At 35.6% G+C, this 27,438-nt stretch overlaps 13 protein-coding genes across 13 annotated transcripts; 4 read left to right on the top strand and 9 right to left on the bottom strand.

The window, feature by feature from the left end:
- Positions 1-329: 329 nt before the first annotated feature.
- Positions 330-2,674, top strand: NAEGRDRAFT_79559 (methylcrotonyl-CoA carboxylase). Its single transcript, XM_002677743.1, has one exon. It carries the CDS (start codon positions 493-495, stop codon positions 2,596-2,598), a length of 2,106 nt encoding a protein of 701 aa, XP_002677789.1. The 5' UTR covers positions 330-492; the 3' UTR covers positions 2,599-2,674.
- Positions 2,675-3,033: 359 nt separating this feature from the next.
- On the bottom strand, positions 3,034-3,639 carry NAEGRDRAFT_3332 (uncharacterized protein; the record flags this gene model as incomplete). Its single annotated transcript, XM_002677641.1, has 1 exon — positions 3,034-3,639. A coding segment is annotated over one exon (606 nt), but the record flags the coding sequence as incomplete, so codon positions are not given.
- Positions 3,640-4,172: 533 nt separating this feature from the next.
- On the top strand, positions 4,173-6,330 carry NAEGRDRAFT_57890 (uncharacterized protein; the record flags this gene model as incomplete). Its single annotated transcript, XM_002677742.1, has 1 exon — positions 4,173-6,330. One exon carries the CDS (start codon positions 4,173-4,175, stop codon positions 6,303-6,305), a length of 2,133 nt encoding a protein of 710 aa, XP_002677788.1. The 3' UTR covers positions 6,306-6,330.
- A 31-nt stretch (positions 6,331-6,361) lies between these two features.
- NAEGRDRAFT_67008 (uncharacterized protein) lies at positions 6,362-8,143 on the bottom strand (the record flags this gene model as incomplete). Its single annotated transcript, XM_002677640.1, has 1 exon — positions 6,362-8,143. The coding sequence occupies one exon, from the start codon at positions 8,141-8,143 to the stop codon at positions 6,362-6,364; it is 1,782 nt and encodes a 593-aa protein (XP_002677686.1).
- A 233-nt stretch (positions 8,144-8,376) lies between these two features.
- On the bottom strand, positions 8,377-9,135 carry NAEGRDRAFT_67007 (uncharacterized protein; the record flags this gene model as incomplete). Its single annotated transcript, XM_002677639.1, has 1 exon — positions 8,377-9,135. The coding sequence occupies one exon, from the start codon at positions 9,133-9,135 to the stop codon at positions 8,377-8,379; it is 759 nt and encodes a 252-aa protein (XP_002677685.1).
- Positions 9,136-9,314: 179 nt separating this feature from the next.
- Positions 9,315-12,452, bottom strand: NAEGRDRAFT_67006 (uncharacterized protein; the record flags this gene model as incomplete). The annotated part of the gene is made up of 1 exon (XM_002677638.1): positions 9,315-12,452. One exon carries the CDS (start codon positions 12,450-12,452, stop codon positions 9,315-9,317), a length of 3,138 nt encoding a protein of 1,045 aa, XP_002677684.1.
- A 486-nt stretch (positions 12,453-12,938) lies between these two features.
- On the bottom strand, positions 12,939-15,545 carry NAEGRDRAFT_60587 (mitochondrial elongation factor EfG; the record flags this gene model as incomplete). Its single annotated transcript, XM_002677637.1, has 2 exons — positions 12,939-15,113; positions 15,528-15,545. 2 exons carry the CDS (start codon positions 15,543-15,545, stop codon positions 12,939-12,941), a joined length of 2,193 nt encoding a protein of 730 aa, XP_002677683.1.
- A 34-nt stretch (positions 15,546-15,579) lies between these two features.
- Positions 15,580-16,989, bottom strand: NAEGRDRAFT_67004 (lipase/esterase; the record flags this gene model as incomplete). Its single annotated transcript, XM_002677636.1, has 1 exon — positions 15,580-16,989. One exon carries the CDS (start codon positions 16,987-16,989, stop codon positions 15,580-15,582), a length of 1,410 nt encoding a protein of 469 aa, XP_002677682.1.
- A 772-nt stretch (positions 16,990-17,761) lies between these two features.
- NAEGRDRAFT_67003 (uncharacterized protein) lies at positions 17,762-18,754 on the bottom strand (the record flags this gene model as incomplete). The annotated part of the gene is made up of 1 exon (XM_002677635.1): positions 17,762-18,754. The coding sequence occupies one exon, from the start codon at positions 18,752-18,754 to the stop codon at positions 17,762-17,764; it is 993 nt and encodes a 330-aa protein (XP_002677681.1).
- Positions 18,755-18,978: 224 nt separating this feature from the next.
- On the bottom strand, positions 18,979-22,691 carry NAEGRDRAFT_67002 (uncharacterized protein; the record flags this gene model as incomplete). Its single annotated transcript, XM_002677634.1, has 4 exons — positions 18,979-19,430; positions 19,500-21,315; positions 21,373-22,449; positions 22,497-22,691. 4 exons carry the CDS (start codon positions 22,689-22,691, stop codon positions 18,979-18,981), a joined length of 3,540 nt encoding a protein of 1,179 aa, XP_002677680.1.
- Positions 22,692-23,102: 411 nt separating this feature from the next.
- On the top strand, positions 23,103-23,603 carry NAEGRDRAFT_60586 (uncharacterized protein; the record flags this gene model as incomplete). Its single annotated transcript, XM_002677741.1, has 1 exon — positions 23,103-23,603. One exon carries the CDS (start codon positions 23,103-23,105, stop codon positions 23,601-23,603), a length of 501 nt encoding a protein of 166 aa, XP_002677787.1.
- Positions 23,604-23,729: 126 nt separating this feature from the next.
- NAEGRDRAFT_67000 (rasGEF domain-containing protein) lies at positions 23,730-25,576 on the top strand (the record flags this gene model as incomplete). The annotated part of the gene is made up of 2 exons (XM_002677740.1): positions 23,730-25,428; positions 25,521-25,576. The coding sequence occupies 2 exons, from the start codon at positions 23,730-23,732 to the stop codon at positions 25,574-25,576; spliced, it is 1,755 nt and encodes a 584-aa protein (XP_002677786.1).
- A 162-nt stretch (positions 25,577-25,738) lies between these two features.
- Positions 25,739-27,411, bottom strand: NAEGRDRAFT_79555 (phenylalanine-tRNA synthetase family protein, alpha subunit). The gene has a single exon (XM_002677633.1). It carries the CDS (start codon positions 27,403-27,405, stop codon positions 25,762-25,764), a length of 1,644 nt encoding a protein of 547 aa, XP_002677679.1. The 5' UTR covers positions 27,406-27,411; the 3' UTR covers positions 25,739-25,761.
- Positions 27,412-27,438: the final 27 nt, after the last annotated feature.

Raw genomic sequence — 27,438 nt, 5'->3', positions numbered from 1 at the left:
AGCTATTTTCATCAATTGGAGTTTTGGCCAACTAGTTTTTCAATGGAACTTTCACTCAAAACAAAATTCAATTACAGCAAAACTGTTTCTATGTCCACTGTCCGCACAATGGACTTTCAAAAGTAAGGAATACCGTCCCACTCCTGTTACTACTCGATAATCGCAAAAGAACAACATGCTCATCATCGTTGCAGTTTACATTCCACAGTCCGTATCATTACTTCTTTCCATTTCATGAATATTATCTTCATCAACAAACAATTAATGTTTGTCATTACCATTTTGCATTGTTTATTGTTTGTGATGAAAATCTGAGCCAAAACTTACAAAAAAAATGCTCCTTCGTAACAGCTTGAAGCAATCAAAATCGATCCGTAAAAATGTTGGTGCTGCTTTATCAACCAGTGTAGTTGCAGCCAATTCTATTGCCGCCAATAAGTCATCTTCATTCTCTAATAAGAGACAAAATATGATCGTTTCATCATCATCATTATGCGGAAAGAAATATTTTCATACAATTATGAATCAACAACTCACATCACAATCATCATCAGCAGCAGACTTTGCAATGAACAAAACAAGAAACCACTCTTTGATAAAATCTTGATTGCCAACAGAGGTGAAATTGCCTGTAGAGTTATGAAAACAGCAAGAAAGCTTGGTATTAAAACTGTTGCTGTTTATAGTGAAGCCGATGCCAATTCTATGCACGTAGCTATGGCTGATGAAGCCTACTTGTTAGGTCCACCAGAATCAAGCAAATCATACTTGTGTGGTGATAAAATTCTTGAAATTGCCAAACAATGTGGAGCTCAAGCTATTCACCCTGGTTATGGTTTCTTGTCAGAAAATGCTAAATTTGCCAGTCTCTGTGCCAAGAATGGTGTTGTTTTTATTGGACCACCAGAAGGAGCTATTATTTCAATGGGATCAAAGAGTGAAAGTAAAAAGATTATGGAACATGCCAAAGTACCTGTTGTGCCAGGTTATCACGGAGATGAACAAGGTGAAGACAAATTATTGGAAGAAGCAAAGAAAATTGGTTTCCCAATTTTGATTAAAGCTGTCTTGGGAGGTGGTGGTAAAGGTATGAAGCTTGCCCACAGTGAAAAGGAATTCAAAGAAGCTCTCTCTTCTGCTAAACGTGAAGCTAAAGCTTCATTTGGTGATGACAGAGTTTTAATTGAAAAATATATTCAAACACCACGTCACATTGAAATTCAAGTTTTTGCTGATACTCACGGAAATTGTGTTTACTTGTTTGAAAGAGATTGTTCAGTTCAAAGAAGACATCAAAAGATTATTGAAGAAGCTCCTGCACCAGGTTTGGCAGATGAAGTCAGAAGAGCTATGGGTGAAAGTGCTGTAGATGCTGCCAGAGCTGTTGGATATGTTGGTGCTGGTACTGTCGAATTTATTATGGACAATGCTGATAATAGTTATTACTTTATGGAAATGAATACTAGACTTCAAGTTGAACATCCAGTTACTGAAATGATTACTGGTCAAGATTTGGTTGAATGGCAACTTCAAGTTGCTTCTGGAAATAGATTACCACTTCTCCAAAACGAATTGAAGAGAACTGGTCATGCTTTCGAAGCTCGTATCTATGCTGAAAATCCAGAAAATAACTTCTTGCCAGGTACTGGTACATTGCGTTATTTGAGTCCTCCAGAAGAAATTCCAGGAGAAGTCAGAGTTGAAACTGGTGTCAGACAAGGTGATGAAGTTTCCATTTACTATGATCCAATGATTGCTAAACTTGTTGTTTGGGGCGAAAACAGAGAATTGGCTCTCCGTAAATTGGTTTCTTGTCTCCACAGATATCACATTTCTGGTTTGAATACAAATATTGAATTCCTTATCAGATTGGCCACCAATGAAAGATTTAAGAATGTCACTGAATTGGAAACTCACTTTATTCAAAAGTATTATAGTGAACTCTTCCCTGAAAAGAAGATTGATGATTCTGTCTTCTTGTTGTCCACTCTCTCATTGATTGTCAAGAATGATAGACAAACTAAGCGTTCAAGCGATCCATTCGATCAACTCAAAGGTCTCAGATTCAATCACAATCACGATGAAAACTTTGAATTCCACCATCCACACCACAAAGATCAAATTGTTTCTGTCAATGTTGAACATGTGTGGGATCCACAAACAACTAGCAAATTTGTCATGAAGATTGGTAAGAATAGCCATGTTGTTAGTGGTTCTTATGATGCTACTACTAAGGAAATTGTTGCTTCTGTTGATGGCAGAAAATTCCACTCAACCCTTGCTTTTAGTCACGACCAAAAGACAATTTACCTCTTCACAAGAGATGGTCAAAGATATGAAATTGTTCCAGTTTTGGCTGCTTTCGAACAAAAGGGTGGTCCAGCTATGGGATCATTGAAGAGTCCAATGCCAGGTAAAATTACAGCTGTCATGGTTAAGGAAGGAGATAAGGTTTCAAAGGGTGATACTATCCTTGCAATGGAAGCCATGAAGATGGAACACAAGATTTTGGCCACTAAGGATGGTGTTATCAAGAGTTTACCATATGCTATTGGTGACCTCGTTCAAGGTGAAGCTGTTTTGGCAGTCTTAGAGTAAATAACACAAACAATTCGAATCAATTTTACAAAACAAATATATTTATTAAAAAAGAGAAATTTAAATTTTTGAAAAATAGTTTATTTTCTTTTCCAATACATTTACGTACCTTTGTCAATTTCAAAACAATAACAACAAGATAAATACCTACCTTAATAAAATGTTTTTTAATTACCTATCATCGTAATCACGTCCTCTCTTGTAAGATCTTCTGTCATCATAACTATCTCTGTAACCTCCTCGGTCTCTATCACCTCGATCACCACCTCTTCTGTCTCCTCCTCTTCTATCACCACCTCCACCAAATCTTCCACCTCCTCTTCTGTCTCCTCCACCGAAGGATTTACGGAAACCACCACCTCCTCCTCCACTTTGTGGAGGTCTAAATTCTTCAACCTTCTCTTCAACAATTGGAGGTGGAGGATCACGAGAATTACCCAGTCCTCCTCCTAATCTTCTTGGTTTCCAATCCTTTACAGTACGACCTCTTTCAACATCTACAAGTACACGCCACTGATCAATTTCCATACCATCACCTAGTTTGTATGCTTCTTTCATGTCTTCATGTTTTTCAAATTCTACAAAGGCATAGCCTCTCGATTTGTTTGTTGATGCATCTCGTACAACACGAACAGTCTTGATCGGTCCAAATTTACCAAATGCATTCCTAAGAGTATCCTCCGTTGTTTCATAATTCATCTTTGAAATAAATAATGTATTGAATGGTTCTGTTGTTGCCTTTGTATCATTATTTGGATCCCAGTCTTGTAATCCTTTTCTTACAACATTTTCCACTTTAATTGCTTTATCTTTTTGTCTACTTTCCTTTCTTTTTCTTCTCGATTCAGGCATTGAATACTTTTTCGTCCGAATAGCTTGACCTTCGGCATCATATTCAACTTGTTCCTGTTCAAATTTATCTACAAATTCTGAAATTCCGTTCAGATCTCTATGTTTTGTTTTCTTTCTTCTTTTAGCATCGAGTGGAGGAAGAAAAGAGACTGGAGGGCCTGGTGTAAACAAGGCCTGAATCTGTGGTGGTAATATGCTCGGCACGTTCTTGTACTTTTTGCTCGACATTTTTTTAATAATTTAAAAAATTAAAAATATTCATGATTTAGAAAATATTATTTGATTGATTGCACAGCATGTTCAATGAATTCGTAGTCATGAAGTGAAATGTTGGCAAAATACAACACCATTTGAAATAATATTTATTGGGAATTTAAAGTAATTTAATCAGCAGTATATTAGTCTCCAAATATTAAATACACAGGAAATTCTCCATATTCTGTACTACTAGTGGTATTATAAATGTGGATATATCGTAGAAAATAATCGATTGATATCAATAGATTAATAACCAACTAATAACTGGAAAGAGCAAACTTTGGTAGGGAAAATTTCAACCATCAACTCGGATTTTAGAACAGAAAAAAAAGTCCCAATTCAAGCTTACCACAAAGTAAGAGTTTAAGAAGGCAAATTTTCGATCGTTTCTAATCGGAAGTGTCGTAAAAACAAGAGCAACAATCTAAACACACAACAAGGAAAATTCTTAAAACACCTAGAAAATGACCAAACAAAAGAAAAAGAAGAATCAAACAACTCCTTCCTCAGCAAGTAAGAGAAAGAGTCAGACTTTGAGTTTGGATGAATTCTTGTCGCCTTCTGGAATGAATTTAATGCAAGAAATTGATAGTGCCACTCATCATCATCACCATCACGAGGATGTTGCAGAAAATTCTTCTACTACTATTGCAATGAATGGAAATAATCACAAGAAGGAAGAAGAACCAAGTCAATCAAGAAATGAAGAAACCATTGTCGAATCTGCTCAATCGATTGAAATTGTGATCAATGGAGGAGAGGAAAGTAAAATAACTAATGATGAAGAGCATTCTATGATCGATAATCAGACCACAATTACTCAAGAACCTATTTCAGAACAATCCAATTTTGAACAAAACCCCAACAAGGAAGAAAGCTCAAACTTGAATGAAAAACCAATTGAAGAAAATGTGATCAAAGAAGAATTAGTAATTACTACCACACAAGAAATAACCAATAATAGCACAGAAGAGGCAACTCTTGCAGAGGAAACAAATCCTGAAAAAGAAAATCTATTAATTTCTTCTTCAATTGAGATGGATTCTGTTAGTACAGCTGTAGTAACTGCCACCCTTGTTAATCATCATCAAGAATCACCATCCCAAGTAGAATTCAAGGAACCAATCAAACAAAGAAAGGAGGAAACCAAATATATTGAAGAAAGAAATGCAGTAGCAAAAAGGGTTTTGGAAAAGCTGAGTATTAACACTGAAATTAGAAAGACGTCTTTCAAAGATTTGTCACATGTAACCAAAATGACATTAATCACCCAAGAACCAACAAATTCCAACATTTGTTGTGCCTTTGTAACATTGGAGAGTCCTATTTCACATGAAGATTTGAGAAGTCGATTGGATAAGAGGGTTGTGCAACAATATGCAAGATTCAGGTCTACTGTTAGCAATGATTACAATACTTTTTGTGATCAAGGATCTATTGACATTGAACAACATATTAGATACATGAGAGTACTAAAGAGTGGCAATCGCGAATATTCTGAAACAGAAGAACACGAGCTTGTTAGAGAGCTGCTAGGTAAATTGGTTTGTGAACCCTTTGATTTTTCCAAGCCATTGTGGGAGTGTATTGTGATTGATAATTGTCCTGCCATGGGATATCTGTTATTATTTAGAATTCATCATGCTATTGGAGATGGATCATCTTTAGTAATGTTCTTTTCTCAATTCTGTGACCAGGGAGAAGAGCATTTCAAGGAAGAACTTCATGAAAGAAAGGGGAAACTCATATCCAAGACTATTCGTTCATTGGAACACGTTCCTGTTATTGGCTATATCATTAGAATGATAGCATTTATGTGGCTGTTATGGGGCTTACTTATGGTTGCACTCAAGTGGATTTCTATGATTATTCGAGGAGGTGATAAGAGTCTTTTCAAAACAAAAGTTTCAACAGAAAAGCAAGTTTCGTGGACAAGGGCTTTTGATATTGCAGATGTCAAACTGGTGGCTAAGAAGATCTGTAACAACTCTACAGTGAATGATATTGTTTTGAATTCCCTTTCTGGAGCCTTATTGAGATTTACTGAGAGAAGATCCAATAATGAAAGCAATATGAAGGTTACCTTATCTGTTCCTGTAAATATTAGACTTGAGGAAGAAGAGTTTAACAACTTATCCAACAAGTTTGGATTTATGCTTGTGCCGCTTAATTTGAAGAATCTCTCTAGAAATCCCGAGTCTAGACTCCTACAAATCAAGAAGGTTATGGATAAGAGCAAGAGACTTCCAGAACCATTTTTTACATATCAATCTTGTAGACTAGTTAATATTTTACAAAAGAGCACAGTTTCTACAATTTACAAGTTTGTTTCCAATTGGGTTTCTGCAGTTTTCACAAATATTGTTGGATCCTCAACTCAATTAACAGTGGAGAATGTCAAGGTATCCAATTTAGTTGTGTTTGCACCTTCCCCTGCTTCTGTTGGATTATCTTTTGCTGTGTCGAGCCATAATGGAAAGCTTGTTCTTGGTGTTTGTGCTGATACCTTAACTGCCAATCCTCAAGAACTTGTGAAGGATTTCGAAAATGATTTGGATCAAATAATTTCAATGGCTAAAAGTTTAGATTTACATTAAATCAATTTTATTGGTATTTTTTTAATAACCTGTTCGCAATATTGAATCATTTACCACTAAATTGAAGTTGGTTGAATATTTTGTGCTGTCACATTTTCGATACCATCCATAGCACCTAAATGGATTTGATTTGGAACTGACCAATGCTGACCAGCATTTACAGTTCCCAATTCAAAATCAGCATTTACAGAATAGGCAACCAATAAATCAGGAGTAGAGGTATTGATGGTGCTACTTGAGGGTTGTGTAGTGTACTGAATCGATGGTTGTGAATTGGCAGGGAATTGGGCAGGTGGCATTTGTTTCTTCTTTCTAAAATACAAAAAGACTGAAATTCCAACACCCAATAGAACTATTCCAACAATAAAAAGAATAACGAATATGAGTGCAACAGATACACCAGCTGCTACCTTTGCATCTTGGTCTGCTCTATAGGCAGAATCATCTTCCAAATACTCAGCTGTTACACCAATCATTGAAAATTGAGATTGCTTTGATAAATAATTCAAATCGCATGAACATGTTACAACAGTTGTTGAATCAGATTGAAATTCAGATAAATATTGTTTGGAATTGCTGGCGTATTTACAATACGTTTCAACTTGGAAATCCTTCATGTCGTATACAGTAATACATCTGAAAGTTTGTTTGATTAGAGGACTAATTGGTGAAGCATACGATGGGAGAGGAATATTGAATGAAGCAGTTCCTTCCAAAATGTTTTTTGAAGAAATACTCAATTGGGAAATGAAATCTCTTTTAGGTGTTGTAATGGATCGCTTTGATGATGGATATTTGAAAACTGAGTGTGAAACTATGATTTCTTCATTGGCTTGAGCTGTTGTCTTGTGTTTGGACAATTGGAATGAGACTAGTGGGACTTTGGATTCGGATGTAATCGAAAGTGAGTTCATGGAGACGTAACTGGACTTTACTGCATTCACAATAATCAAATTGGAAGGTTTCTTATCTGGGAAAAAGTTTGTGGTTGTGAATGTGAATTGTGAACTTTTGGAAATAGTAGAAAACGCAATTTTAGAAATCATGGACATTGTAGTGGTTTCAGATATCTTTGGAGCAATGTTTGTTACAATATTAGAAAGCGAAGCAGAAATCCCATCATCCCAGTTTGTCAATCTTTGAGTATATGAAACAAATTCGTTTACAATTTGAGTAGTTTTCTCAACATTTGAATCAGTTAAATATTCAGGATTGGACAAGTCCTTTATCTGGTTGACCATGGTTGAGAACGAGCCTAGAGATGGACTTGACTCTTTCATGTCTTTCGAAATTGCCGTAATTGACATATCCAAAGCTTTTGGAGTCAATGAAGCGATTTCCTTTTGCACAATCTCTGTAGCTATTCCAATATTATTAATCATTGAAACAATATAATTATTATTACTGGAAATGTCTTTAAAACTGGCACTATTCGATTGTGAAATGATTGCCATTTGACTTGCAATTTTTGATACGAAACTACTTGTAAGTAATGATTTAGTACTGAACGTAATGGCTTTTGACAAGAGTATATCTTCACTAGCTTTACCACCAGTAAGTGTGTCATAAATTACAACCTTAAAAGATTGTCCTGACCTTGATGTTACAAAGTCAATTGGGAAACTGGCAGATTTACCAACCAAGAGTCCATCATGATAGAGCTCAATCTTTGTCGATGTGGTAACAAGGTCAGATGTACATGAAAGTGTTGCTTTGGTTATTCCAATTTCAATGGTGGATGGAGAAATTGAACACATGTCAATTATTGTAAAAAATTTGCCTTGAAGTTCAATACTTTGACCTTGTACAGAGAGATCATTAGCGGCATATAAAGACATTGTTGTAGAACTCTTTGCCATTGTAAACTTTGAGAGAGTGCTCTGTTTGAATACTACTGGTACAGTGCTGATGGTATTGGAAAGTGTAGTTGATAATAATTCAACAGAATTATAGCTGATTGGATTGGATAAGATAACTCTTAACTTGCAATCATTACTTGAAGATACCACTTCAAGATTATAGGTTTGATCATTTTCTGAATAAGGTATTGTACTTCTTCCATTTGGAGTCTTCAATGAAACTGCAAGAATTTTACAATATCCTGGTGAGGTGTACTACTTGCAGGTTGTTCTTTAATAAATGTCACATATTTTGAAATGGAAGTATCTCCAAGCCTATTTGGCCCACTACAAGTCAATTCGAAAAGAGCACTCGATACTGCAGAGTCTGGATTAGCAGCACTCAGTACTCTAACTGGAACAGTTGCAGAGGAAGCGTATCCATTCGCTATTTTGGAAGAATCCTCTAACAACGAATATCTGATGCTGCTGTAAAAATATGAATCTCCATAAGGACTCCTACAAGCAATGGTAATGCTTGGCTGTATAAAGTTATAATAAACAATCGATTCGACTATTTTTGGAATAGGTGGAAGGTAACGAACATCTAACCGGATTCTTGCTGAATTGCCAAACCATATGGGCAGTATTTCCTCATTTGTAAACGTTAAAGATTTAACAATAATTAAATCTGAGGTAAGAATAACCGAATGTGAACTAGTACGATCCATAGTAAAATAATCATCATAGTAACCGCGATACAGGGAAAAGGATGGAACGATTCCTTGATCTAAACATTCAGGATTTTCATAGAATTCTCGAAGAGGAATAGTCTCATCTTCTGAACTAAGGAAGGTAACTGTTCTAGTAGGAATGGTAGAACTTGGTTTAGGATAAGGTTTACTTAATTTAAGTGGGAATGATTTTACGGCTTGTTGACCAAAAGCAGATACAAAAGTCACTGTTACAATTAGAGTTTCATTAGTGAGCATTTCTGGTACGAATGGAATAGTCAAGTCAAGACTGTTTTTGGCAGTTTCTACAGCTTGCACAATTTTAGGAACAGTTTGGAGATTATTTGAATTTGTAATGTTCCATTTAATGGATGTGAAAGTGTATCGGTGTTCTGGTTGCGAGTAATGTAAACGTAATTGTGTGTCATAACATCTGTTTACACCCTATATTGCTCAGCATACAAATCTAAACCAATCGAATTCTTTGTATAAAACTCTTTTACACTAATGTTAAGGGTGGTATAGGATGGTTTTTTTTGTGGATTTGCCCAAAAGATGTTGAAATGTATTGGTTTACTTGGACTCATTGTACCTTGAAAAGTTTTAACAGTAATTAAATAAGCTCTATTGACAGTATTAGAAGGAGAAACTGTGCCATTCCTAACAGTACATTCCAAACCTATACCAATTTCATTCTCTAGATTAGTAAACAACTTGCTACAAGCATAATCGGTAGAATTCACAATACCTGTTGACATTACTATAAATTGAAGAAATTCTAACCTATTATCATCAGTAAAAGCATAGTATTCTGGATCGGTGACAGCATAATTTAAACATTCTTCATCTCCTTCGAGGTGTCCAGAACATTCAGAACAGAGAGCACCAGTAAACAATCCAACACATGATTCACAACTGGAACCATAAGATCTTGAAGAACATTGACAATTATCATATGCAATACAACTTCCTCTGTGGTTACAAACATTTGTGGCTGTGTTTTCAATACCATTACATGTCCAATTACCGCACTTAAGTCCAAAATAACCTGTAACACATTGTTCACAAAATGAACCAGTGGCAGTTGAAGTACATTTACATTGATTTGGAGCGACACATTGTCCTCTACCACCACATACATCAGGCGACGTGTTCTCAATACCATTACAATTCCATTTTTCACATTTGCTTCCATAATACCCTTCCTTACATGATTCACAATTGTCTCCATAAGAATTAGGGGCTAAACATTTACAATTATTTGAAGAAGAACAAATTCCTCTTCCTGTGCAGGTAAGATTAGACTTGGCATTGATACCCCCACACTCGAATTCGTTACAAGTACTACCAAAATAACCAACTAAGCATGTGCAATTATTTAAACTTGAACAAACTCCATGTGTTGAACAAGCTTTCGAATCAGAATTTAAAATTCCTGAACACGAATATGTGCTACATGACGGACCAGAATATCCCTCTTGGCAGGAACATGTATCTTCCTTAATACATGATCCATGACCTGAACACACCTTGCTATCCGATTGAATTATTCCATTACATGTTGCGTATTGACATTGGTTTCCAGTATATCTACCATTACACCGACAAGTATTCGGCCCATAACAATTTCCATTTCCAGAACAAACTGTTTTTGAATCAAAGTCAATACCAAAACATGTAGTTTTCTGTTCACAATTAGACCCAAAATATCCAAAATAACATGAGCAAGTATTAGGCCCAACGCAATTACCCTTACCACTACATTTCAGTGCGGACTTGGAAGAAATACCATAGCATACATTGGTGTCACACTTGTCCCCTTCTGTGCCAGTCATGCAAATATATGGGCTACGATAGTAAAACTTGATTGAATCCAGATATATACCTATGTTGACTGTGAAACCAACAAGTTCTTTACCTTTTGGAACGCTTTCAGTTTGAAGGGAACTACGACATTTACCATTTGAAAAAGACTTCTTGTTTGTGTTGAATTTGATATATTCTACTGTGGTATATGAATTACCACCAACACAATAGTCAATCGAGGTGAAATATTCATCACTGTCAATGGCATATCTAATTCCTAACCCGCCTTGGAAAGCAGGTACAGATTTGAATTCAAATCCAATATCCCTAACATAATCTGAAGTGGTTCCAAAAAGAATTGCAGTAACTTTGTCACTTGTTGTGTGTGTTGTTGATCCTCCAGATCCTCCTATTCTAGCAGATGATGATTCAGTTGTATCGTAACGAGCAGTGTATGATTCAATCCAGGCTGTTCTTCTTGTGCCATCTCTGAGATATGTGAACATGGTTGGAATAATTTCATCAACAGTGGCCTTCTTATTAACCATTATGCTGGAAGGACTTACGTGGTAGTAATCCAGAGTTGGATCGTCAGCTATTTTTCGTAACCATAAAATCTTTCCATCTGAGTATCTGAATTTACAAAGAACTCCAATATCAAGAAAATTTGATACTCTGCCATCGGTGTCATCAATTATTGAAAATGATGTCAATCCATTAATAATTGCATAGATAGATAGATCTCTGTCTAATGCAAGGCTTTGAAGCTTAATTTTGGATAATATAAGGGAAATGAATCTGTTTAATTTTTCAACAGCTCCATTGTAATATCTCAACAAGAAGACACCTGGATTTGCAATGGAACCGCTTATGTAGCAATTAGCCTCACATGCAATCAGTAGGTGTAATTTTCCTAAACGATCCAAAACTGTCTTTGGTGCTCCCATGTTAACTGAGGTACTGTGGAACACCATATCAATAGAAGAGAACAAACCATCATCTGAGCTAAATGTCGCTATGTAGATTCCAGATTTGTGTGAAACAAAATTGAAACCTTGAGCAGCGAATTGGAAATTAGTTCCATCACTTTCATAAAGTGTGACCAAAATTTTCCCAAATGGTGAATAACTCAAACCTGCAGCCTGACATTTACTTGGATCTGCACAAGAGGATATTACATTGTTCCACATTAATCTACCGTCATTGTAACATGCAATCAATAATCTTGAATCCATTCTGATGATAAGATAGAGTTTGTTCGAGTCGGAATGGTCTAAATCAACATGTGAAATTGATGCATCAGGGAAGTCATTTTCTAAGGAAATTACAGAAATCACATAGCCAGTTGATGATACGAAGGCAATGAATGGAACTTTTCTATTGTTTTGAGAGGTTTTTGAGGATAGTTTTGTACCCCTAAAACATGCTCTTTCCTTTGTAATAATCCAACCAGATAACACAATAGTACCATCCGAAGCAAAGGAAAGAGTTTGACTAACTACTGATGCACTTGTGCTGCAATCACTTTGAATGTCTAATGTCCAAATCTCTGCACCATTCTTGCTTACCCTCTTAAGTTTTGAAATGTATTTATCAACCAAAGTAGGAGCATTCACCAAGTGATACAAATCTTCATTTTGGTCATTGATAAAGCCAACCAATTGTGTTGTAACATTCATTCCTACTTCACTATATCCACCTGGCAACTCTATATCAACAGCATGTCCTAGATTTTGTTGATTCGAGCAAAGAGGTGGAATATTTGTCATTGTATCGCAATACTCTAGCACAGTACCCTTCGTGTGAAAGGAAAAGAGCGCTAACACAAAGGCTGTTAACAGTAAGCAATTAAGCCAATTAAGGTTGCTCCTCATGTTGAGTTTGTTGTTAATTTTTTTCTTCAAGAAAAGTGTGTGCAAACCGCAAGGCCGTTCAACATTGGACAATGAAGAGAATGTTTGTTGGGAATTGTGAATCGTACTGTTTGAATGTTTGAGGATTACAGTAAGACCTTAACAAGGAATTTAAGGAGCATATTACAATAATAAAACATGGAATTTCCAATGTTTCAAAAGTTTTCAAATTACGGTCAACTTAAGGTTTTCCAATTTCTAAAAATGGCAAATAAAATTCTTGGAATAAATCGGCCCTTTTCAAAGTATTCGTTAACTTTTTCCTGAAGGAAATGTTAATACAAATATTAAATTAAAGAAAACTAACCAATTCTATTTACATTAAGTATTTTATCAATTAGTTTATTTCTTCTTCTTACCAGATTCAGCCTTAGCTTCACCTCCGTTTCCACTTTCCTTACTCTTTTCGTCAATAATCTTTTGTTGAATATCTGGAGTAACAACACGGTGAGTGAAATATTCCATTGAACATTCACCTTTACCTTGTGTTAAACTTCTCAAAGTTGTTGTATAACCGAACATTTCAGCCAAAGGAACTTCAGCCCAAATTGTCCAACTGGCATCGATGGCACTTCTTTCAGAATTTGTAACTTGACCACGTCTTTGATTGATACTGCCCAAAACTTCACCTTGGAATTCTTCTGGAACAACAATTTCAACCTTCATAATTGGTTCAAGAATTGCAGGTCTTGATTTTTCAAAAGCTTGTCTGAAACCTTGTTCACAAGCAAATCTAAAGGCCATTTCACTCGAATCGACAGGGTGAGTAGCACCATCGCTCAAAATTGCCTTAACACCCCAAACAGGACAACCAATCAATGGTCCCTTAACAACAGATTCACGGAAACCTCTTTCACAACCAGTAATATATGATGGTGTAATAGCGTTACCAATAATACGATTTTCAAACATGAATTTGTCTGGATGTTCAGCCATTTCTTCTTCAGTCATTGATTCAATGTGACCAATAACCTTAGCATATTGACCAGCACCACCAGATTGTTTCTTGTGAGTGTAATTGTATTCACCACGTCCTTGAATAGTTTCACGATAAGCAACATATGGCTTACCAACAATAACTTCACAATCAAATTCACGTTTCATTCTTTCAACATAGATATCCAAGTGCAATTCACCCATACCACTGATAATGGTTTGATTACCTTCTGGATCGAATGTAACCTTAAATGTTGGATCTTCACGTTGGAATTTGTTCAAACACTTGGCAAAAATGTTTTCCTTAGCACGATCCTTAAGTTGAACAGACTTGGAAACGACTGGTTCAGGAATAAACATAGTTTCCAAAGTGAACTTATTCTTTGCAGATGAAATAAATGTATCACCAGAAGCACAATCAACACCAAAAACGGCACAAATTTCACCTGGTCCAATTTCTGTAATATCTTCCATTTCGTTAGCGTGCATTCTGACCAATCTTGGTACCTTCAACTTGTCACCAGTTCTGGCATTAGTAATTGAAGTACCCTTCTTCAATGTACCTTGATAAACTCTCATATATGTCAATTGACCGTATTTACCTTCTTCCAATTTGAAAGCCAAACCAATGAATGGTTTAGTATTGTCGGCATGAATTTCAACCTTTCTTTCAGCTTCTGGTAAACCTGCCTTTTCTTCAGAACAATCAATAGCTGTGTTTTTAACTTGAGCAGGATTTGGTAAATAACGAAGGACACCATTCAACAAAGCTTGGATACCAGTATTCTTCTTGGCACTACCCATGAAAACAGGAGCGAATTTGTTAGCAATAGTAACTCTACGAATTGTGGTGTGAATGAGTGATTCAGTAATTTCACCATCTTCCAAATAAACTTCAGCAAATTCATCATCAACTTCAGCCAATCTTTCAAATAATTCAGCTCTCTTTGTTTGAGCTTCTTCCAAATATCTTTCTGGAATTTCCTTCTTTGTAATCTTTTCACCATTGTCACCTTCAAAATAGAGGGCCTTCATTTCAATAACGTCAACAACACCTTGCAAGTTATCTTCCAAACCCATTGGAATTTGAACAGCAGCAGCGTTCAACTTTAACTTGTCTCTGACTTGTGCAATGACACGATCTGGATTAGCTCCCAAACGATCCAATTTGTTGATGAAACACAAACGTGGAACACCATATCTCTTCATTTGACGATCGACAGTTAAAGATTGTGATTGAACACCAGAAACTGAACATAAAATCAAAATAGCACCATCCAAAACTCTCAAAGCTCTTTCAACTTCAATTGTAAAGTCAACGTGACCTGGAGTATCAATAATATTAATGTGATGCTTGTCCCATTCACAGTGAGTAGCAGCAGATTGAATAGTGATACCCTTTTCTCTTTCCAAATCCATAGAATCCATAGTGGCACCAACACCATCAGTACCTTTAACTTCGTGAATTTCCTTGATACGACCGGTATAGAAAAGAATACGTTCGGTCAATGTTGTTTTACCACTGTCAATGTGAGCAGAAATACCAATATTTCTGAGTTTGGCAAGGTGAGCAAGTTGTTCCTTGGAAATGTGTTCCAACACTACTTTATCCTCAGTATCAATAAATTCCAGTCTCTTGAAAGTATTTTTAGAAAAGTTTCTCTTCATCACCATCACACTGGAAGTAGCAGTGGAGGTAGTTGAAGCAGTCTTCAATCCTGATTTAGAGTAGAGGGAGAGTGTCTTTTTCATTTTTTTTTCAACAAACAATTTTTTAAATTTTTTAATTTTATTTTAAAAATTTTGATTGAATCTAATTTAACAGCTATCCACCAACCAAATTTATTGCAGTCCATATGGTGAATTAATGGAGTTTTTTCAAAGTGAGTGGATAACACCTACAACATTTTCTTCAACAAACAACATTGGAATGATGATGAGGATTGAAGGTATCTTAAAAGCAGCCTTCGGAATGTGTCTATTAACCAATGTCACACAAGTACCAGGTATCATTGTTAAAAAGGTGAAATTGTACAATAATTCATTCCTATTGAACATGTTCCTCCAAGAATTGAATAACCTTATCATAATGTCTTTGGTGTTTGGCATCTGGTTCAGCCCAAAGGAAATCAGTGTGACCATACTCTGGATCGAATAGAATCTTGCAACGAACATTGTTGGACACTGGACAACTTCCTGGACATGTTGAAATATTCTTGGGTGGATGTTCACCTGTTTCATCAGTCACCAACACAGAGTCACAACAGCCAAAATGTTTGATACTCTCTTCATAGTCAATTACATTATCCTTTCCTCCCAAAAAGACAAAGAGAGGTGGCACATATTCTTGTTGCTTCTTATCTTGTTGCTGATGACTCAAATTGGAGTGGTAGACCTCTCTCCATCTATCTAACATTTCATCAATTGGATACTTTTCAATTCCATTGAATTTTCTCAAACATCCTCCAATGTTTAACATCCTTAACCAGTGAACCACATTATTTACAGAGGTACATCCCAGTGGAATGTTCTTAAACCATTCACCTTTCAGGGGATGGTTTGGGAGTGGTTTTTGTTGAATATTCAATAGTTTGAGAGCATATTCACCTCCCTTGGCAAGGAATGAGGCAGGTAATAACAGTTGTCCAATAAGAATAATAAGCATGAATTCTCTCCTTCCGAAAATGAATGAGGGAGTCTTAATTAAGAGTCTAAGAAAGGTAGATTCTGGATTCTTCTTCAAGAAACATGCTGGCGACAGTCCAACAATAGCAGAAAGATAATTCTTATAGTGGGCATACTCAGTTTGTGAGAGGGCAGCAAAGAGTTGACCAGCTCCTTGGGACATTCCAACCCAACAAATCTTTGATTGGCAAGTTGCGTTTCTAACAAAATCTATTATTGCTGGCATATCATATTTGGCAATTTCATCAATAGAGAATTTCCAAAATTCGACTTCATCATGAATTCTGGAAACCAGATGTTGTTGACCAAACAGTGAGGTTCTATTATTGACCAACCAAACATCAAAACCCTTCTTGGCCAATTGGAATGCGATGGAATCTTCATGTAGCACAAAGACAGTCATGGCCTCTAACAATCCATGTTGCAACACCACAACTGGTTTCTTTGAAAGTTGTTCACTCTCTCTTAACAATTCCTCAACTTGTTGTGCCGATGGACAATATCTAATGGTTGATTGAGGACTCAATGAAACATTATTCGAATGATCAGCATCATTTCCCTTATAAATAATTCTAAAGAGTTGTAATTTACAACCGTCCTTAGTTTTACACGAGTAGACTTTGCACTCAAAACCCCTCGTTTGATTAATTAAATGTTCTGTGAATGATTTTCCCATCTCGTACACTTTACTATCAACCATTGAGTAGATATATTTACGAATCACATTTGAAAAGACAATCCATCCAATATAACATCCCAACAGTATGATCATTATATTCTGAAAGTATTGACTAAACGACTCAATCATTTGTTGCTCTATCATGTTCTATATTTTCTCTCCGAAAGTTATTATTTCTTTCTTTATAATTGAAATCAAATTCTCAATAATATGATCTACTACCACGAATTCTACTATTAACACTGTGGGCGTTGTTATTATTGTTGTGTGTGATGAGGACTATTGAGAAAAGATATCAAAAAAACAAACAATTGGAAATTCTCTCGGAAGGTATTAAATTCAAATTGTTTGTTGGGGATAAAGCTCAAAAAAGGTAACCACAAACTAGTACAACTTCTTTTCTGTTAAATCAATAAACGGTTATTATTGAGTGGTGGTGGTTTGTGTTGAGGCAATTTTTTCGATTGTAAAATTGAATAACGTTGGATTATTGGCGGTAAACGAATTGTTGTTACTTGAATTTTCCTGCTGTTGATTCATTGTTGTTTGGGTAACAACTGAAAGACAAACATGTGTTGTTGCTGTTATGGAGAATGAGAAAAACAATATCTATTCGAAACCCAACAGCTTTTGATGAGCGCATCTAGGAAAATTGGGAAGAATATTCGAAGAGTCGTTCATGTTGAATGTTATCCACAAATCCAGCGTCTCTGTGTATGTGATACAACGATTGAAAATTCATGTCTCCTATTAAACAATTGAAATATTCCATAGATGCCTAGTTCAATAAAAATCTGCCTTGTATTAGTAAATTTACCAGTTGTTGGGGTAGATAATAGATTATCTGTTACTGAGGAAAAAGGCCTTATGGCTTATTAAAATATTTCAAATCGGTCCATTCACTAAATCCATATCCAGTCACGTTGGCTGCCACTTTCCATTCATTCGAAACTTTCTCATAGAGTTGAACTGAAAAGTGTGAAATTTGCTCATAAACGAAAAGTCCCAATCCTCTATCTCCTGGATTTCTATCACTTACTTGAGCACGATATTCCATTTCAAGTTTCCAATCCTTGTTGTGAGTTTTCACTTGTGCACGAACACAATACATCTTTCCATTGAAATTCTTCCACTCGAGAGGAATGAGCTCAAATGAATTTGCACACAAGGTTCCAATTTTAATTCTCTTCCCTCTGAATCGAATGAATGCATATCCAACAGATTCTGAAGTGAGAGGCAATTTGTAAGAGCCAGTCACAATAGCCAAATCACTCTCTGCATGATTAAATTGTGACCAAATCCAATCAAAGAGTGAGGCTGGCCAACTACCATAATTATGATCGTGATAACCAATTGTATCAATGGAAATATTTCTACCATCAATCTGAATGATTCCCTTAACTTTTGCAGCAGGCATATATGATATCCAATCCAACTGAATCACTTCAGGAACTTGAATAACCTCTCGACAGGCATAGCAAGTTTGTGTGAATTGAAGCCACCACTTGACATTATGTGAAGAGCCAACAATTACATAATTTTCACTATCCAATACTTGAATGTAATTGTTTGGAGTAATTTGCATACTGGCGTTATGTTCATTGGCTTTAAAATCATCGAGAGTAAAGTAATCCTCCACATCAATGACCTTCTGCTGTTTCTGGACAGATGGCCATATCATTCCAGCCATTGATGATCTTTCCTTGTTGAATGTTCTGAGCGGATCTTGTACATTGTATCCCATACAGAAGCCAACATCTGCCTTGGGATCATAGGTGGCAAAAAACCACCACTCTCTATAGTAGGAACTCAGCAAACGATTCTCTGACTTTCTCCATTGGAAAGCATCGGATTGCATATCGAGTGTTTCATTATCGGAGCAGAGAAAATTATTGGAGAGTGATGCTGGTTTCTTGATCCCATCGTTCAGTGATATTCTACTGTGTGATAATTGGACAGTTGATTGGAATAAAAGAAAAGCTGTGATTATCAACAAGAATTTTGGTGTTGACATTTTTTTCAGGTTGACCTGTGTTATCTTGTAAAGTATGGTCTGGTCGGACAGAATAGTGGTGGTTGGTTTTATTTGAGTGAAGCAACCAAATCCTGTAATTGTTTTTCTGATGGTGATAGTGAAAGTCCTTTGTTTGCCACCGATAGTGCCTCACTGTTTCGGTTGAGCATTTTCAAACAGATTGCCTTTCTGTGAATGGCTTTGATGTAGGATGGATCAATTTCCAAAGCCAAATCAGCATATTTCATACTCTGTTCATAGTCATGAATCATAAAGTAGCTCTGTGCAATGTTCAAATTGAGAATGTGTTTCATATCTTTTGCATCTTCTTGCAAGAGAGCACGACCATAGTAATTGATAGCTCTCTTAAAGTCATTCTCTTTGTAGGCGTTATTTCCCTTAGTTTTCAACTTGTCTGCAGAGTAGACTTTTTGTAGCGCTGTTGCTATTGTTTGTTTCGATTCTTCCTGTATCTTTTTACATTTTTCCTTATGATTTTTCCAATCCTTTTTCTGACATTCTATTTCCACAAATGTATTGAAAAGTATTGTTAATGAATCGAAGATTAAATACAATAAAAATAACATACCAACACTGCAATATCTTACAGAATTACAGGCAGAGCAACGCTTTAAGGATGATTCTGAACTAGAGCCTTTTCCACAAGTGTTGCACTTGCCAATTTCCTTGATTTGAGGAGCTAATAGAGGATATTTGGCCTTGATGAGTTGTTTTGCATCCTCTCCAATTCGACTTTCAAACATATCATACAACAGACCTAGGAGTACATTTGTTTCAATTTCATTCTCCGGAGCGATGAGTCGTGTTGTTGTTTCGTTTTTGAATTCAGAGTTGACAAATTTCAAAATCTTGTCAACCTCCATTTTTTCAGCTGCCTTTGGTTCCTTCAATAATATCATTATGCATTTACAGGAAGAGTTCTTTACATCAGTAGTTAATCGCCTAGCTTTGATACTTATTGTATCCATGAGTAATTCCACAATCTGAGTATTGGTTGCAAGGTATGAACGGAAATCTTCTTCTATCATTAAACTAGACAAGAGGAAATAGGATCTTCCCCAAACAAGTAAATCACTTTGAGTTAGTGTTTCTGAATTTTTCACTCTCTGTACAAAATAATTAATCCAATAAAAACATAAGTCTTCCAGCTTAGTAGATCCATTAACAGATGATCTGTTCTTTTCATTTGCGCTCATGAATTTCCTAGTCTCACGGTCCCACAACAAACGATTCACAAGAGACAACCCATTAAGGAAGGAAGAGCCAGAAACATTAGGGAAGTGAAGCTTTCTATTCTGATTTTTAGATTTGCTCTTGAAAACCTCATTAAGTGAGAATATTACTTTGGATAGTAAAATTGTGAAAATTTCATAATTGTTTTCATAAAAGCATTTTCTCATTGGTGGATATCTCGAATAATAAGACATGATAGTAACGAGTTCTGCAATCCAGTGGTATCGTGGATCTCTGTCATCGTTCATGGCTGAGACAGCAAATCCTGTTAGCATTCCTTGTTTTTCTTTGAGAAATGAAGCCAATTTGGAAAAAATTCCACAACCAAGCATTGGTGCTAGTAATCTTCTCTGACCCTTTAAAAGGGATCCATTGACCTTAGATGCAGTTGGTTTGGCAATGTCATACAGTGTTCTAATAATTACAGTCATGGTTGTGGTTAAATCAACCTTTTCATCACTTGTTGTTTCAGGCAGGAGGATGGCATAGTTAAACATTTGGGTGATTTGGGCCAGCAGGTACTTTTTATAGATGAGACATATACCTACTTCCTGTCTACATTCTGCAGCATATGCAAAACAAGGTTCAATGGTCTTGAGCATAATTTCCTCTTCCCTAAATTCATACAAGCAATAAATTAAGTATTCAAAGAATTTAGAAGTTTCCAAAATGTGAGAAACTCTGCTAATTTCTCTATTATTCTTCATTGAATTAAATAGTTCAGAAGCCAGTCGTATTGCTTCACAAATGTATTGTAATCTGACAATACGATCATCTTCATGTTCTCTTGGTGGACCTTTCAGATGTTTCAAAATAATCTCCTCAATTCTTTGAAAGATACCACTATCAATAAGATAAGTATAAATTGGTTTGATGCACCATGAATTGTGTGAAAACTTTTCCACAACCATTCCTCTATATTCACAACAAACACCAAGAATGTACATGGCATCATATCCGAGTGACATTTTCTCTCTATTTAGATATTCCATTATTGGTGCAAGATCTTGAACTAGATAATTAAAATAGTCAGATGATTGGTTTCTTTTGAAAGTCTGGGTTGAGAAATCCTTCAAATCACTTGTATCAATATTGTCGTACATCATCTTATTGGAAAGAAGTGCCATCTTTCTAGTGCCATAATTTCTGAACTGTTAGTTTCAAATTAACTGTGTTATTAAAAAGTAAAAAATTAGACATGAACATACTCGAATAATAGCTTTGGCCAAATATTGAAATTCCTTTTCCTCCTCAACTTCTTGGTGGTGTATAGTACCATAGTGCTTCTTGATGAATTGGGAGTGGATATAGGGAGTTGCATTTTTGAGAATGGTAGCATCCAAATGCTTTTTCATTTCATCAATAGAATAAATAGATGGATCTACATCAATGTCTTGAATAAAATCCTCAACATCAGTACCAGTTCCAATAGCCTTTTCTCCTAGCTCCTTCTTTTCATCAATCTTTGATTCCAAATATTTCTCTGTATTCGTTATTTGGCAATATTCAGCAAGGGTACCAGCCACTTTAGTTGAAATTGACTTTGTTTCAAAAGCTTTTTTTACAGCGCCGAACGATTCTTTTGATTTGGCTTTCATTTCTTTCAGAGCCACAACAGCTCTAGTGCAAAGTTTTTTAGAAACTTGTTGATTGCCCAATCTTAATAAATAAACGAGGATTGATTGAAGTGTGGAATCAATACTCTCACTTGGATATTTCACTCGCAACACTAGAATTAATTCCAAACATTTCATTTCTATTGCAAAATCATAATTATTACGTTTAAAATCTTTGAACCTTCTGAGCTCATCATGAAGAATTGAACAAAGTACATTGATAGAAATGCTGTAATACATCTCCAAAAATTGTTGGAGAGCTAATTGAATATTATCTAGGGTTGTTTCGCAAGTCAAGACAAAATAACAAATCCTCATTATGTGTCTTCTCTTCAATAAATTATTCAAAATTTTGTTGGATTTAAATAAAACCAATGTATAAATTAATTCCGAAGGTGTTGGATCCTTCCACTCATCAATCATAAAGTCAATAAACTGATCCACAAATTTATCATCAACAAATGCAGATTGCACTACCGTACTCACTGCATTTTCCTTTACCAATAACCCATTTTCCAACAATACCAGCTCTACATTTTCACAACTCCAATCAGGGTTTTTTAAATCCTCATCCGAAATTGTTGGTAAACCAGAAATATGTTTGACTAATTGCAAACACGATGCATATTTCTTTTTCCTAGCTTGTTCCGCTTTTTCATATTCCATAGCCTTTTTAAATATCAAGTTAATTGATGAATCCAACAATCTGCACCTACCTCAGCACCATTCCATGAGAAGAGTTCCAAATCCAAGATCGGACTCTTCAACAAATCCATTCTTGCTCGTAAAGACTGCAATGGATCTCTACTACCAGAAGAACCTCCACTAGTAATTCCCCACGGATAGGCAGTTACTTTTCTCTTCGACTCGAAATAGACAATCTTGTGAGGAGGAAGCGAACCACTGTACATTTTTTTTGAATCGAAAAGTATATGTTATTTGAACGGAAAGTTAATAGGCCCTAATTAAAAGAATATTAAATTCTTATTTATTATTATTCTGAAAAGATCTTTGAAAATAATAATATTTGTGGTTGGACGTGCTGACAAGGCAAAAAACAAAGGTTCTAATTAGACTTCTATTATTATTATTTAAAAATTAATTTTTATTAAAAAATGTCTCAAGCTTTTATGCAGGAGGATGATCCATTCTCATCATCAGGAGGACATCAAAACGAATTGGATATTCAACATAACCCACTTTTAGGCTCTGAGGATCAAACACAACAACCAACAAATACAACAACAACAAATGGTAATCGATTTTTTGATGATTATGAAGATACATCGGATACAATTGATGAACCTGTTATAAAAACGATCATGAGAGATTTGACCAATATCGGAAGAAAGATCGCTCTTGTTTTAGTTCCTGTTAACGATGAGCAAAGAATTCATAGAGAATTGAAAAATTGGGATTTGTGGGGTCCTTTACTTTTGTGTATTCTTCTTGCTTTTACTTTAGGATTTAGTGCCAAAGAATCACAAAAAGGAGCTGCCTTTGGAGGTGTTTTTGTAATTATTTGGCTTGGAAGTGGTATTCTTACATTGAATGGACAATTATTAGGAGGAACAATTAGCTTTTTCCAAAGTGTGTGTGTTTTGGGATATTGTGTATTCCCATTAGTGTTATGTAGTATTGCATTCATTTTCCTCCAATCATTCACTATTCGATTCTTTATTGTCTTGTGTTGTGTGGTGTGGTGTTGCATAACCTCAACATTGGTCTTGACACACAGCGTTAAGAAGAATAGAAAACTTCTCAGCATGTACCCTGTCATTCTGTACTATATCTTCTTAGGATGGTTGGTATTTGTTCAATAAATTCTCATCCACTCTCTCTTCATTATCCTCCCACAATACACTTTCAGAATCTCTCCCTTTAAGAAAGCTAGAGTATTTGGATTTACCACTCACTCCACATGTTCCTTAGTATTCTCCCTTAAAAAAATGGTCCAAGCACAATCACCATTGACGGGAAATCATCCCGATAAAAAGAGTGATAATAATTGCTCCTCGGCAACAGTGTCGAGGAGTGGAAATGCTCATCAGCAACAAGGAAGAAATTCACATGAACATCTAACAGAAATTGATGAGGAAGTGAGGGTTTCTGGACAAGCTTTGGAAGAGTTTGAATCGTTGGTCTCTCTGAAAATTAAAGCTGAACAGCAACTATTAAGTCAGAAGGGAGGAAGTAAGAAGAAATTATCGGAAGTTGATGAGGAACGGAGAAGTATATTACTCTTACTTTTTGAAAAGTATTTACGTGAGAAGGGTTTAAGTAAGAGTGCTGAAATTCTTCGTATGGAAAAACACAGAGAACAACTCGAATTGGAGGGATTTACGCCAGTTAAAAACCAATTTTCTGTATCTAAGGAACTTGAATCGAATGTGGATCAAGAATTAGTAACACAATATATTGGTAAAACCGAAAAGGAATTGGAACAATTATCAATCACTGAATTTCCTTACCATAGAACAATGTTTACTTCTCATTTCGAGAAGGTTAAAAATCCATCAACAAATCTAGAGTTGAAAGTCTTGAGAAGTAACTTTGATTTGGAGAATGTACTATTATCAGCTGCAATCAAAACAAATTCTGCAATCATCAATGAAAAACTTGGATTAATCAATGAAGATACACTGGATTTGTCAAATCTTGATTCATTAGAATTGGAATTATCCAAGCCTATTCATACTGAAACTGTATTGAGATATATTAATGCTGCAACATCTGACAATTTAAAACCAATTGATAAGATTTGCTTAATGTATCAAAATATGGGAATATCATCAGGTCAGTTTTTCACCTGCCTTTCTTCTTGGCTGTCCTCATCAGATGATAAAGTAACAGAAACAAAAGCCAATGCCTATCGAGCACTTAAACATTGGCTTCAGAAGTACTACCTCTACTATACGAAATTTGATCTAGAGGGAGTTCAAGCCTACACTAAACTTACATGTACATTAAGAACATTCATTAGAAGTAACGAAGGGAAATTGAAACGTATTTCCCAAACCCTAGGCGATAATTTCGATCTTGAAAAGTTTGTTTCCCGAACAAACTCAACCTTCTCATATTCACAAATGTTGACAGCAGTGGAAAGAACAATCCAACAGAAAATGAGTCGTTCAAGCAAACTGATTGAATGTATCACTCAGATAGAAACCAAATCATTTGTTTCGCATCTCTCCTACTTGTTTGGAAGATTGTTTTTGAGGATTGAGCCTCAAGAATTATTTGGAGCCAATTGGACAAAGAGTAGGAAAAAGTATCAATGTCCAAATATTATTGACAATATTGATTTTTTCAACACATACTCACTATGGTTTGCCAGTTTGATTGTACAGGAAGAACAACTGGAAAGAAGAGTAGCTGTTTTGGAATATTTAATTAACTTGGCAATGTGCTGTGCTAATGTGGGAAATTATGGAGCTCTCTATGCTATAGCTTCTGCCATTAGAAATGGATCAGTATTTAGAATGAAGCAAACATTTGATTCAATTAGTGAAAGCTCCAAAAAAGAATACGAAAAATTGCAACAAATCATTAGTACTGATATGAACTCGGCTAATTATACAAAACAATTGAGGGAAACTTATGAAAAAGCCCTATCAGATTTTTCAATCTGTTGCATTCCTAATCTAGGTAAACATTTTGGTGAATTGACGCTTACGGAAGAAGGTGTACAAGATAAGGAACAAAAGACCCAATTAACATATGATCTGATTACAACCAAGTTTTTGGATCTTCAAAAGCTATTACTCAAATCCATGTCCAGATTGGTTCTGGATAAAAATGTTCTATTCTTTGTGTTAGAGAAGGGTAAAAGTGTAAAGAACCAAGATGAATTGGCAGTACTAAGCAAGAAGGTTGAACCAGCTGTGACTCAACCAAGAATTAACAATCTTGCTGCTTCCAAAAAACGAAGTCAAACGGCTAATAATCTGTTAAACTATTGAATTAAAATTTTACAATAATTTACTTATTAAGACGACAAATTGGATTCTTTTGAACACCACCAAGATCAACCTTGTGGCCAACCAAATCTCTGATGTTATCAACAGAATATTTGATCATGGTTGGTCTTTCCAGTGAGAGACCCCAAGCCAAAACAGTAACATCTTCTGGAAGTCCCATTGGTCGGAGCATTTCAGGTCTGAACATACCAGAGTTACCAACTTCAACCCATTTCTTGAGCATTGGGTGATAACCAAAGATTTCCATGGATGGTTCTGTATATGGGTTAAAAGCAGGTTTGAATTTCAAATCAGTAATACCAATCTTGGCAAAGAAAACACGGAAAAGTCCAATCATGTCACCAAGAGTTAAACCCTTATCGATGACCATACCTTCAATTTGGTGGAATTCACACAAGTGAGTAGCATCAGGAGCTTCATTACGGAAAACACGATCAATTGAGAAATATTTTCTTGGCTTGAATTCGGCACCATTGCTTAATTCTTCTCCGAGTTTTCTCAAATAACGAGTACTGACAGCAGTTGTGTGAGTACGGAGAAGATTCTTCTTTGATTCTTCAACCTTCCAGTCATATCTGTAACCAATAGATCCAAAACCTCCTTCTTCGTGAATTTTCTTAACATCTTCAAGATATCCATCAGTTGGCAATGAAATACATTGTTTTGGATTTTCCAAGAAGAAAGTGTCGTGAGCATCACGAGCAGGGTGTTGTTGAGGTTGGAACAAGGCGTCAAAGTTCCAGAAAGAGCTTTCAACAAAATTATTAGTGGCCATTTCTTCAAAGCCAAGTTCAAGGAAAACCTTACGGAATTCAGTTCTGACCTTCAACAAAGTGTGAAGATAACCATTTTCATTTCTCTTACCAGTAGCCTTGAAATTGTATTCCTTGAAAGAAGCATTCTGCCATTCATTAGACAAGATCATTTGAGTTGTCAAATCAGTTTCTTGTTTCTTTCTTTCAAGAGCAAATTCAGTACCCTTTGAAACATAGAAGAACTTGATAGTTTCAACTTTAACAAGTTTTCTTGATTTCAATTCAGTGAAATCATTAGAATTGATACATTTTCCTTGTTCAATACAGGCCTTCTTCAATTCAGTATATCTTGGATCTTTATCATCTTGGACTTTCAAGTTAGCAAATTCGATAGTCTTTAAATCTTCAAGACTCTTTCCCTTTTGCTTTTCTAATTCGAGGAAAACAAATCCGGAAGCAGAAATAATTTTCAATTGATCAACAACAACATCCTTTGGTAATTCGCTAACAGTGGCAGACTTTTTCAAAATATCAGAACCTTTTTCTTGTGAAATCCACTTGTTCTTCATACAAGCCTTGAAGGCTGGAAGATAATTATCACCTAATTGTTGTTGTAAAACATTCTTATCAACACCATCAGGAGAATTGATGAGAGCAGCAAGTAATTTAATTTCAGCTGATTGTCCTTGATTTAAAATTTGCAAACCTTCGGTGCTTGGTAAAGCAGATGTACATTCTCTCTTTTCAAGAACCAAAATATTAGCAAGCGATAAACTGTTGATTTGACCATAGAATTGTTGGTGGTCAATATTGTGTGATTGGGCGAACTCAACAGAATTTTCGATGGCTCCGTGAGTATGAACGTATGACAACAATGCTGATTCTTCCATTTTTTTGTTCAATTTTAAATTTTTTAATATTTA

Source organism: Naegleria gruberi (genome assembly GCF_000004985.1).
Source record: "Naegleria gruberi genomic scaffold NAEGRscaffold_21, whole genome shotgun sequence".
NCBI classification, from domain to species: domain Eukaryota; phylum Heterolobosea; class Eutetramitea; order Acrasida; family Naegleriidae; genus Naegleria; species Naegleria gruberi.
This window is presented reverse-complemented; position numbering and strand designations above follow the sequence as displayed.